Genomic DNA, 12,125 nt, shown 5'->3' on the forward strand with positions numbered 1-12,125 from the left:
AATTTGAAAGGGGCCAAAATGAGGAGGGTCACGAATAAGAATATTTTGAGAATGGGTGAAAAAATAAAAATAAAAATTGAATTACAAAACGGCCACAAATGCCAATTTCCCCAATTCAATTTTGGGATTGAAGGTTTGTCTTTATGCCCATGCCCAAGCCACGGCCCAGGGCTTTCAAAATCTGGAGATTCAACGACGACGATTTCAGTCGAACCACGTAAAAGCTCCTTGTTTGTTGCATTCATGAAGCTTCTGTGCTCACTCATCCTGTTATCGCCTTTTGTCGTCGTCGTTCCCAGTCCATTCCTCCTGGATTTTCTGCAGAAGCAGCTCAAGGGAAGGGCAGAGCAGCTGTTTCAGCGATTTTAGGGTTTTAATCCCATACCTCCCATGCGTAATCGATTCCCTTCCTATTTCCGGATTCTGATTGATCCGGTGCTTCCCCAATGTCAACAGCAACAACCCCTTGTTGCCACTCTCTCTCCTTTCTCTCTGCCCCTCCCAATTCCAGGTCTTCGATTAGGGTTCATTTGAAGCCTCTGCTCCCTCGTTTTCCTCTCAATTCAAGCATCCCTTGCGTCAGCACTCTCTCCCGGCGCCGCAGAAATGTGAGCTCTCTCTCTCTCTCTCTCCACAAGAGAAAGTCTGAAAAGGGTTTTCGTTTTAAACTGGCTGCAGAGTTAGTTAGAAATGATGTTTTATTGTTGGGTGTCTTTCGTTTCTTCTTGATGTTGAAGCTTTTCTGAACTTGTGTCTGTTATATTACTTTAAGTGGCAGTTCTGTTTGAATCTGTTTCTTCTCCATTTCATAGTAACTGTAAAATGGACTTTTCTCATGAAATTGGTCTAGTAGGATTTTAACTGGAGGGTCATTCCTTTTTTCTCTGTTGAATTGTTTTGGTTTGGAGAAATGGGAGATTCTGTGCTTTCGGCGTGAAGAGTCCTCCCCCGAAAATTTCAAGTCCAGGTCTGTGGAAGACAAATTGGCGGAAGACCTGGTGCCGACCCCTGAAATCAATCAACCTAGTGACACAAGAAAAGATTGGGTGTCTAGTTTATATAAGGTAAATGTATATATTTGCTTGCATCATTCGAATGATTATATACCCTTCAATCTTAAAGTGAAGTTATTTCTCCATTCTCCTAAACTGTACTGTACCCGGTTAACTTAAATTCATGAGTGATATTTATGTAGATATAGATATAGAAATGAATGAAACGAAGAATTAAAAACTTGAAGAAAGGAAATTGGATGAGGTAAATGAGACTACCATGCTACTAAATAATAATAATAATGAAGAACCGAGACTCCGAGTGTACTTGTTCTCTGTAAGTTTGCAGATATATAATTAACTACTTTTGCTTTTCATATAATCAATACACCTTTGCAATAAGATGTTATAATTAGCATAATTAATTAAATAACATGGCTGAGAAAACAGGTTGATGTGGATGATGGATATGGATCTTTTGAGTTAATTTATTTTCTTTATTTTCGTTTGGTGACATTTTGTTCTTTCCAGATTTTCTTTAGCCAGCAGCTTGTCTATTTTATTCTCTACAGCATAGTATTCAAAGGTGGTCATGGTGTGGGAGTTGATTGTGACAACTTCAATTGATTGTGTATAGTATTTTGTAGATTTCTTTTAAGTTGCATTTTAATTTCTAAATTACCCTTGGTTGGGTGGGAGGATTCCCAGCTTTCCTTAATCTCGTAAATTGATTTATTGTAGCGGCTTTTTTTGTTGTCTGAAACATATAATTACTTTGGCTAGGCCCTCCTGTAGAGGAAAGTATTCCCTTTTAATTTCTTTTTATAGTTCTTAGGAGAGTTGCTAAACTGAACACTTAGTGATAGGCTATCACTAAGTGAACTGATAGGCGATAACCTATGGCAATGGCTGAGTTGTGGTATTTCCACCCTCCAAGCCATTGGCTATGGCAAATGCCTCTAGCGAAAGGCAGTTGCATTTTGTCATCGTGGAGATAATTCTATGGCGATGCAAATAAGTACTCATGTGGAGAAGCCCTCCTTTCCTATTCGTTCTTTACTTTGCACCTTACAAATTACCAACTAACATCGATATGTTACAACCTATCAGAATATTACAGACCGAAGGAGTAATATATCATTTGTCATTTATTCTGTTAATTTTAAGAAGAAGCATAGTTATAAAAAAACAGCTAAGGGTCGGGGGAAGAGATATCCCCCTCCCAGAAGCTAGTGAAGGATAGCTCTCCAATCTTGAAGTAACAAAGAGAGGCTATAATTACAAAAAAATTTTCTATGCCTATAGCACCACCAAGAAGAGTGTAATTGAATAGTATTACAAAAAGTTTCAAAAGTAGACGACTTATCCTCGAAGATTCTGTTGTTTCTTTCCATCCAAATATTCCATAGAAGAGCTCTAGCTGCACAATTCCACAAAATCTTTGCTTTCCTCTTAAGGTGCCACCCTCGCAGGACTTCATGAAGCCAACCATCAATATTCTTGAGCAAACAATAGGAGAGACCGAAGATTTGGAACAGAAAAGACCACCCGTTCTGCGCAGTTAGATGATATCTTACTACCTATCATTTGTTGGAATAATGTTACCACGGGCCCCCTTGATTAATTCCATATAGAAGTTCAACAGTCCAAAGAAGGTTAAAATTTTTCCTTTGGAGCCTTGCCCATATAAACCTTAATACTCAACAAAAGCTTCAAAGGAAATTAACCAACTAGTCTCTTTCTCCCACAGTGTGCAGTCTCTGCTTAGAAAGGAGGAAAGCCTTGACCACTTGTTTAGTCACTGCCCCTTTGCTTACAGTAGCTGGATGTTTTTATTCAATGATTTTGGCCTAGCTCTTTGTCTTCCTAATAGAATCGATGACTGGCTTATGGAAGTTCTTAAAGGGGGAGCTCCTAAAGAAGAAATCTAAAATTATGTGGGGTTGTGCAGTAAGAGCCCTTCTTTGGTACATTTGGAAGGAGAGAAATCAGAGAGCTCTTTGCAACAAACCAAACCGTTCTCTCATCAATTTTTTATTTTTATTTTTTTGTAATGTTGTACAGCTGAATGCCTCTTTATGGTGTATTAACCACATGAATTTTTGTTGTAACTACAGTTTAGCCATGATTCTTCAAGATTGGAAGGCTACTGATCACTAGTTCTTTAGAGAGGGGTTCTCTCTCCCCCTTGCCTGGCTGTTCTTTTTTCTCTTAATACACTTTTGTCTCTTCCATTTTTTTTTTTTGTGCTTAGCAGCTTAAGAAGTTCAATCTTACCAAACTATCATTGTTATGTTGCGACCTATCAGAAAAATAGGGACCAAAGATATTTGAACAAACTTATTTGCGTAGCACTTTTCTTGTGATTATCCCCTTTTGAGTGGCATCAGACGACAAAGGCAAAAATCATCTTTGATTCTTGTGGCTTGATTTCTTCTTCTACGTTTATAGATCCCTTCTTGTTTTTTACCTGAAGGCCTTGAACCAAGAAGACTTTCAGCCAAATTTGTTTTATCAGTCCTTTCTTTGTTTTTCATAGGAGTCACGATAGAGTACAATTTAATAATAGTGGCTGCCTGTTGGAACTGAGGTTGGAGGGTTTTACTGTTTTTTTATTTTTTGGTTGTGAAAGACCCATCCAGCTGTTTTTCTCCTCTAAAAGTTCTACGAGTGAAAAGCTCTGATCCAACATTACACCCATGGGTATCCTCGTCGGGTTTTATTCACTTTATGCTGTACTAAATCCTTGTGCCTTTCATTTAACATTTTCTTAAAACCTTTCTTTCCTTAGCGAATAATTCTAGTTTGTCATTTTTCTATCTATTTATTTTAGTGACTCTTTCCATGTGATCAAGAAACATATTGCCTTTAATAATTTATTTTTATTTCTTTTATCTCAGGCCATTGAATCAATATTTGTTACAAAGCCTTGGGTGGTTCCATGGACAGCAAAAACCATTGTTCAGGTGATGCCCTCGTTTGATATTTGTGATAAGAGGTCTTCTTTTGTAATGTTACGCTCCTCTCGTATAACCCATATGTGATGTACGTTTTTTTTTCTTTGAAGTTATTTCTTCTACATCTATTGCTTGATCGCATCTCAAACCCCCCATCCCACCCCACCCCCAGAGAAAATAAGTTAAATAAAGAGAGAGAAAAATGAGCAGCTGAAAATTTCACCAGTGATAAACTTTAATATGGCTGTTTCTGTTATGTCTTGATACATTATAAGGTATTATGATGATACAATACAACAAGTTTGATGCTCTTATAATAATTGTCAAGTGTACTTGTAGCCAAAGTGAACCCGGTAGGAAGTTAACATTTGGATTAGCAAGTCATGTGAAAGAAAGAAAACAAAATGAATTAAAGAAGTCGAATTTTCTGGTGCTGTAGGTTATGCTTCTCTGGGTTGCTTCATTCTGGGTAATAGGATCATGGATAATTCCAATAATAGCCCATACAGCAGGATACAGAAAGGAATTTATGACGTACAGAGGGCAAGCCTTGTACAGCCTCCTCACAGATGTGGTTGAAGGGCTTACCGGGATGGCGATTCTGCATCGCTGCCTCTCAAGATTCCATCCCCTTCCACCCGGCTGGTTCAAATTCAGCCTCGAAGGGAAGTGGCAATTGGATGTTGGTTTAGGCTGCCTTATGTTTCCACTCGTTAACCGTCTCTCACAGGTGAATCTAAACTTGTTGCCCATTCTTCCCTCAGCCCCAGTCACGGTCTCTAGCGTCGAGCAATCAATTGTCGCAAGGGACCCAGTGGCAATGGCACTCTATGCAGTGGTCGTTTCGATCTGTGCCCCCATTTGGGAGGAGATCGTGTTCCGAGGGTTCCTTCTACCATCGCTGACAAGATACATGCCGGTGTGGTGCTCGATTTTGGTGAGTTCAGTAGCCTTTGCCTTGGCACATTTCAATATGCGGAGGATGCTACCTCTGATACTGCTAGGGGTGGTGATGGGTACTGTGTTTGCAAGGACTAGGAACCTCCTACCATCAATGTTGTTGCATAGCCTTTGGAATGCCTTCGTATTCTTAGATCTCATGAAGTAAATGTTGTTGATTATACTGTAAATTTTGATTTCTATTGAAATTTATTTCATGGCCAAGTTGAAGTTATCATTCTCCTTTGGTTACTGTAAAACAAGGTTCCACCTGAATCTTTCTTGGATTCCCACTTAACAAATCGCCTTGAAGGGTTTTTGTTGGTATAGAATGTGTAAAATTTTGCACACAGTGGCCAAAATAGTCTTTTTTTGAAATGTACCGGCCACAGCACGAAAATTTTTAAAGTCTAGGGACTAAAATGGACAAACATCGAGGACCAAAATGAATTATTTTTAAACTTTAAAACTAATTTTACAACTTTTCAAAATGAAATGTAATGGATTTGTGTTATTGAATATTAAGACTGGTAATCTGAATGGGATTTTGTTTGAAACAAAGCAGATATAATCTCTTTCAGATATTTTTGGTAGGATGAGAAATTCTTCAACATTGGAATGGTTCTGATATTTCTTTTTCTACCTGTGTATTCTTCTCCTAAAAAAATCTGTTAAATAATCAGAAAATTCAAATATGCCTTTGATATTTTCTTCACCATTGTTTAGAACAATGTTCCAGTTCCAATGGTCGACTACACTCATCATGCTAGTCTAGTGGGTAGAGTGAGAGATCTCATTAAGGAGAAGGACAATTAAATTTACTTTTTATATAAAATATTGTTTAAGGCTTCAAATATTTCGGATTTAGTGTTAATTATTTTTTTTACTAAAGATTCTGGGGGAAATTTTTTTTTTTTATAAAAATTTGAAGGTAGCTATTTGGTTGTATCTAAATTACTCAAACAAGTGCCTTGGCCACAAGTTTAGGTAATATCACATCATTCTTTTTAGTTCAATAATTGGGCCGTAGGATCTAACATCGATTTTAAAGATGATAATAAGTATCTTATCTATTAAGTTATGTTTAGATTGACCATACAATTTATTTAGTGGTAAGGATTAAAATAAATATTTAAACAAAGCATTTACTAGTAAAAAATAAATATAAAAATTTAGGGATAAAAAGGAAAGTGGACCTAAAGTTTATTTCCTAGGATATAATAGTTCTATAGAATGCAAATAAATTTGGGGACATGCATATATGGTAAAACAACTGCTTAAAATTTAGCAAAAAAAAAAAAAAAGGTCTAGCCTAAACCCACTCATATGGAAAAGACTAAAATAGCCTTTAAATGGTTTATTAGTCTTTCACTGATAGCTAGACTATGTCATTGATAAACTGCCTCACTAATAGACTATATCATTGACAAACTATATTATTGAGAAATTAGTGATAAATGACTATAGTGATTTAGCTACTATTTACTAATATGATCCATCAATGATAGACATCTATCCGTATTATAGTTTATCATTGATATCATTTATCAATGATAGATGTTTTATAGATTATATAAGTAATATTCTTCATCAGTGGTAAACATATATCAGTGATATGTAATCTATCACTAATAAAATGATAGATGTAAATGACTAGAAAGAGAATAATGATGTAAAAATATCTAAATAGGCATGAGAAATTAAAAAAAAAATTATATTTCCAAAATAATAATTATATTGTTATATTTAAAAATATGACAATGTGAATCATCCTCTATTTTTTACTTTGGTGTTAGCTTTGATTTTGATTTTTTTTTCTGACTTGATGTCATGGTTAAACTCATGGTTCAAAATTTCGTTCAACACATCGACATGTCGATGGTCTCGACATCGACAAAGGAGAGAAAGTCACTTTTTCCTAATGTGTCGACATGTCGAGGAAATGTCGATTTTTTTTTAACATTGAATCCCTCAACAATTGAAAAAATCTGGATCAATGGTAGCCTTCTAGTTTGGAAAGTTTTGAATCCAAACCTTAAAAGAAGGATTTCTTTTCCATCTTTTCAAATTTTTATAAATTCAAAGCTTGTGGGAGCAACAAAAAAAGTCGAAAATAATGGTAAAAGATTATATGTCGGGCGTTTTCTATTTTTCTTTTAAAGAAATAGAGTTAAATTCTTATCTTTTTGGTTCAAAAAAGAAAAAAAACATTAAATTAAATTTAACTATAAAAATCTAAAAAAATCTTAAAGAAATAGTTACAATGGATTTATAGAAAACTTAATTTAAATTAAATTAAACTAAAAGATTCTAACAAAATCTTTAGTTCATTCAAAAGAAAAACAAATTTTAAATTAAATTTAACTAACAAAATCTTAAAACAAACAAATAAACGAAAATCAATTTAATTCATTATTTTTAAACATTTAAATTTTAGAAAAGTTAAATTATTATCTTTAGGTTAAAAAAGAAAAAGAAACAACCAAACGTAACATTAAATTTAACTAAAAAAAATCTAACAAAATCTTACAGAAACAGATAATAGATTTAAAAAAACAAATTTTAAATTAAATTTAACCAACCAAATCTTAGAACAAACCATATAAAAGATAATAATTTAACTAATTATGATTAAACATTTAAATTTTAAACTAAATCTAATTTTTTAAAAATTATTTCATACTTTATAAATCTATATTTTAGATATTTTGTTCAATTATGTAATTAGATTGGATTAGTCAATAAAAAAGATTAGTCAATAAAAAAGTAACATCAAACTTTAATTTCCTGACTCAAATAATTTTTATGTGTATACATGATTTTGTTTCAATATCATCGCGACAACATTCCCACAACTATATTACTTATATATGATGATTAAAAAGTGATTAGCATAGGTTAATTAAGCTGCAATTAAATTCTTATTTACTAATTTAAAAAATTTGCATCAATATCCACTATTTTCGTAATTTTTCAAGAAATATCCACCGACATGTCTGGGACCTTGACATTTCCGTCAACATCGACATTTCGAACCTTAGTTAAACTTGTGCTTTTTCATTTTCTCAAAAAAAAAAAGAAAAAAAAATAACTTGGGCCTTTTTTATTGCTTTGATTTACGAGGCGTTGTTGGTAAAATTTTTTTGTGATTTATTGGTTGAATTTTGTTCAAAATTGACTCAGTGGCCATCTAATCAAAAAGATTTTTTTCTTCAAAAATAACATATGAAATAAGCATTATTGGTAGAAGCAAGTTTCTCCAAAATGTTACTTTTCAGGTTAAATATTATTTTGTCCACATATCTTTTAACTTCGATCTTTTTTTGTCGCCATACTTTCAAAACGTTCATTTTGATTATTATACTTTTATCTTTTATTCATTTTAGTCATTACACTTTCAAAACGTCAATTTTGATCCCTATTTGTAAAATTTTAACACATATGCTATACACAATGGAAACCATTTTACAAATTTATAATTACGTTTTAAGAAATTTAGTTAATGATCTAGTGTCATGCTAAAATTATGATGGAAAGAAATGAAATAAAAGTTAAAATGAATTAACTAAAAGGGTCACTGTTGAAAAGTTACAGATACCACAGTGAATATTTTGAAAGTATAGAGACTAAAATGAATAAAATTTTAAAAGATATAAACTAAAATAGACGTTTTGAAATTACAAAAATCAAAACGAACTAAAGTGGAAAGTACAGGTAACAAAATAATCCGTAAATCTTATTTTTCAACCAAAAGGTGGAGAATCTTAAATGTGAGAATAAGACAAGCCAATAAAAAGAAAGAAGAAAAAAAGGTCTAAAATAAAAAACCAAAGAATGCTGAAAACCCAAGAGACCATAATGTCTGTTGTTGGACAGTACAAATGATTTATGCCTTGATTTTACTTTTCAAAAAACAACAATGTTTGGACTTTTAAAAATTGTTTCTCTTTTGGACAATTCTGTTCTTGATTCTCTCCAATAGTACTAATCTATTGTAAATATAAAGTGAACTGTCTTTTTCTAAGAAATATCTAAAGGAATATTTACTTTCCCCTAAATATATTAATACCGTCTCAGCTATGCACTATGTTCAATTTTGTTTATCACATCACTGCAATTTTGTTTCGGATGAATTAAAACTACAATATTTTTAAATTTTATTTTGAAATAATTAAAACTACAGTATCTCGGATATTGTCTTACTTTGGACATCCTTTAACTTTGCTTTTGATTTCACTAAAAAAATCCGCATATAAATCGAGATAATTGTCATTACTTATATACCATGAATCTCTCTCTTTCCTAATCAATGTCAGACATTAATTTAAAATAAAAGTTATGGAGTTGAGTCGAATAGAACTAGACTCAATCCACTGAATTTGTGGAATCCAATCGGATCTGATTGTAGTTTTGAGATTTTCCATAAGACACGAACCAAGATTCACTAATGTTCGTCAAGCACGCTACGTGGATTGGCCAAGGTCTTTGTCGACTTTTTGTGTACAACATGTGTGGTGAGAGATCGAACTCACAACTTCATAGTTGGAGGCATATGTCAATTACCGTTGAGCTATGATTGTTTTTTGGCTACAAATTTTTAATTTACCATGACTAAATCATTATAAACTAAATATAGTAAAACTAGTCCATTTCCTGCACCCTAGAATGAATTAGATACGTAGTTAGCAACTCCTACTAATTTACAAATATATACATATTACTAAACACACATATTAAACAATCTTTTAAAATTGAGATTCAATTTCTAAATCTTCTTCAAGAAAAACATACCATGAAAATACTACTAAATACAACCTTGTTTTTCACTTAATCCAGGTAATGTCATATTTCTTTCTCAAGACCATCGAATAAACGCACCCTAAAATTTCATATATTCTCCCACACTTCTCAAGTTGTACTATTCATTATTCTCTTGCCCAAAACTCATACCCTAAGAAAAACACAACCATTGTAGAAGGCTGGCTCACAGCCTTCTCCTTCATCTTGTTCTTGTTGTTGTTTTTGGTGTGAATATTTTACAGAAGATCCGCCATGGAAGCTTCTTCTTCTCAAGGTCTTTCCATAGAGAGCTTCTCCTACAGCTGGTTGGTGAACATCAAATCATCCTTCAGAAAAACCTCCCTCGATGAAGCTTCCTTCATCGAGATGGATCCCACAATGCCACCCTCCAAGAGATTCTTTACCTCGGACTTCAACTTTCCCGCCCTCGCCCCGTCCCCGTCCTCTCTCCCTCTCGTCCACGCCGACCACCTCATCTCCGACGGCTATATTGTCACTGTAAGTCGTCTGCTATTGACTTTTTAGAATTTAAAGATTTATATAAAAAGTTACGACGCCTTGTTATGTCAAGTTGCAGGCGTGTGAGGCCACGACGGCAGCCATTTCTAACTCTTTGCCTGTTGTTATACTCGCGGGGGACGCGCCGGGGACGCCCGAGTCGTCGTGCTCGGTGAGAAAGGCGTGGCGGAGATTGTCGAGGCAGATTTTTCAGAAGTATTTGAACTTTCTGAGGCCCCTTTGCAGAAAGATTCAAGGGGAGAAGTTGTTCAATGGAGGATCTCGCCACCCAATTACAAGAGAAGCTTCTTGGTCTAATCAGTGTTGTGATGAGTGGAGAAGATCTTGTGATTCTGAGAGCTCAATTTATGAGGCAGTTCTCCACTGCAAGAGATCCATAGGTGTGTGCCTCTCACTTTTCATTAATATGATTTGATTTGATTTTGAAGCGCTTCAACTTTTGAGTTCAACGTGGGTCAATTGTATTTAAAAAGATAATTAAACTTAATCTATTGTCCAAAATTTTGAATTAGTAATGATTTAAGCGTTGGCCGGTTCTGTGAATTAAGATTAATACTCGTACCTTTTAAGTAAAGAAAGTGTATTGTTAATGATGATAAGTAAAAATCAAATTCGCCTTAACCTAATAATTTAAGCTTCCATAAATTTACTAATTCATTAAAGATTAACTAATATATCTCCATAAATTTGATAATTCATTCAAGATTAACTCATATGTCTTGGGAAACAATAAAATGTTAAATAATGAAATAAAAGGTCCAATTTTGGTCTAATTATCTCAAGGGTAAGAGTGGTAATATAATATTTGAGTCCATTTGTAGTAAAGCTAAGAGTTTAAACAATGAACTAAAAAGCTAAATTAGTAGTAACTCTTATAGTTTAAGCGCTAGAGTCAATGTGATAAAGTCTAATAGTAATTCACAAGTTGATAACTCTTATAGTATCGATTTGAACTCACTCTCGTGAAGGCTAGAAGTGTTAAAAGCTAGTTTGGTTGTAACATACTCTGACCGGAGTTTAAACTTTTAGATGCAGTAGTAATTTTGTCGATATGAATTGATGTAATTTTTGTTCAATAGGAAAATGACGAAGAAGTGAGAGGGAGAAAAAGGAGGAAAAGAAGAGAAGACGATGACGATGGGGGAGAATAAAGGGGGCAGTACAGTTGTTGTTTGTCTGTTTTAATTTTTGTTTGTGTAATATTTTTATATTATGGAATGAAGAATGCAATAGTGAGTGTTTTGTCTTTGTGAGTAAAGAAGAATCTGTTTGGATTGTGAGAGTGGAAAATTGTGGCCTTTGATGGAGGGGGAAAAAGGCATCATATTAAATTTTTGTTGTCTTTATTCTCTTGTGGAACACAAACCACTAGTTGATAAAAGAGAGAAAAATCTCTCCCTTTCTCCTTCTCTCCTTTTGCCACACCTTCAAGTTTCTCTCATAAATATAATCAAACAAACTAGGCTCTATCTCTCACATGCACTACCTATTTTAGGGTTGTAGGTTGTTGTAAGTTCTGTTGCTCCTAGTTTGAGAATAGTTCAACTCGTTGAAGCAGTACCTAATCAAAAAGTGTGAGTTCGAATCCCACTCCCGTACATTTGTACGACATATAGTTCGTAGTTTGAATTCTCACTCTCACATGTTTGTACTAAAAAAAATTAAAGTTCTCTCTCATGCACTATTATTAGGTTTTGTGATATTATAAATTTAGGGTTCCTTTGGTAACATCATGTTTTTTGTTTCTGTTTTCTATTTTATTAAGAAATCTAAACATTTGACAACTATTTATGTTTTTTTGTTTCTCATTTCTTTTAGAAATATTCTCAAAATTGTATAGAAATTTTTGAAAGAAAAACATAAACATATTTCTTATTTCTTCTTCCCTTTTTTAATTTGTTCCAAAACACAAATTAAA

The 12,125-nt window shown here is 33.7% G+C and overlaps 2 protein-coding genes across 3 annotated transcripts; both read left to right on the forward strand.

Annotated features, from left to right (window-relative positions):
- Positions 1 to 107: 107 nt before the first annotated feature.
- Positions 108 to 5,126, forward strand: LOC111023935 (CAAX amino terminal protease family protein). Its single transcript, XM_022301451.2, has 4 exons — positions 108 to 608; positions 909 to 1,064; positions 3,893 to 3,958; positions 4,389 to 5,126. Exons 1-4 carry the CDS (start codon positions 447 to 449, stop codon positions 5,055 to 5,057), a joined length of 1,053 nt encoding a protein of 350 aa, XP_022157143.1. The 5' UTR covers positions 108 to 446; the 3' UTR covers positions 5,058 to 5,126.
- Positions 5,127 to 9,747: 4,621 nt separating this feature from the next.
- Positions 9,748 to 11,616, forward strand: LOC111023947 (putative membrane-associated kinase regulator 6). Of its 2 annotated transcripts, none has more exons than XM_022301472.2 (3): positions 9,748 to 10,186; positions 10,260 to 10,587; positions 11,287 to 11,616. In XM_022301472.2, exons 1-3 carry the CDS (start codon positions 9,941 to 9,943, stop codon positions 11,292 to 11,294), a joined length of 582 nt encoding a protein of 193 aa, XP_022157164.1. In that variant the 5' UTR covers positions 9,748 to 9,940; the 3' UTR covers positions 11,295 to 11,616. The 2 variants fall into 2 exon arrangements, with proteins under 2 accessions (XP_022157164.1, XP_022157165.1); XM_022301473.2 differs by having other exon boundaries at positions 9,752 to 10,186; positions 10,266 to 10,587.
- Positions 11,617 to 12,125: the final 509 nt, after the last annotated feature.

Source organism: Momordica charantia, assembly GCF_013281855.1.
Source record: "Momordica charantia cultivar OHB3-1 chromosome 6 unlocalized genomic scaffold, Mcharantia_2.0 BLBB01000006.1, whole genome shotgun sequence".
NCBI classification, from domain to species: domain Eukaryota; kingdom Viridiplantae; phylum Streptophyta; class Magnoliopsida; order Cucurbitales; family Cucurbitaceae; genus Momordica; species Momordica charantia.

What these genes read in the sequence shown, in the direction of transcription:
- LOC111023935 (XM_022301451.2), top strand. Translation starts at nt 447, where the DNA reads ATGTCAACAGCAACAACCCCTTGTTGCCACTCTCTCTCCTTTCTCTCT. An exon ending in TCTCCCGGCGCCGCAGAAAT is followed by an intron (nt 609 to 908) that starts GTGAGCTCTCTC and finishes TTTGGTTTGGAG; the next exon opens with AAATGGGAGATTCTGTGCTT. An exon ending in GGGTGTCTAGTTTATATAAG is followed by an intron (nt 1,065 to 3,892) that starts GTAAATGTATAT and finishes CTTTTATCTCAG; the next exon opens with GCCATTGAATCAATATTTGT.
- LOC111023947 (XM_022301472.2), top strand. Translation starts at nt 9,941, where the DNA reads ATGGAAGCTTCTTCTTCTCAAGGTCTTTCCATAGAGAGCTTCTCCTAC. An exon ending in CCGACGGCTATATTGTCACT is followed by an intron (nt 10,187 to 10,259) that starts GTAAGTCGTCTG and finishes TGTTATGTCAAG; the next exon opens with TTGCAGGCGTGTGAGGCCAC.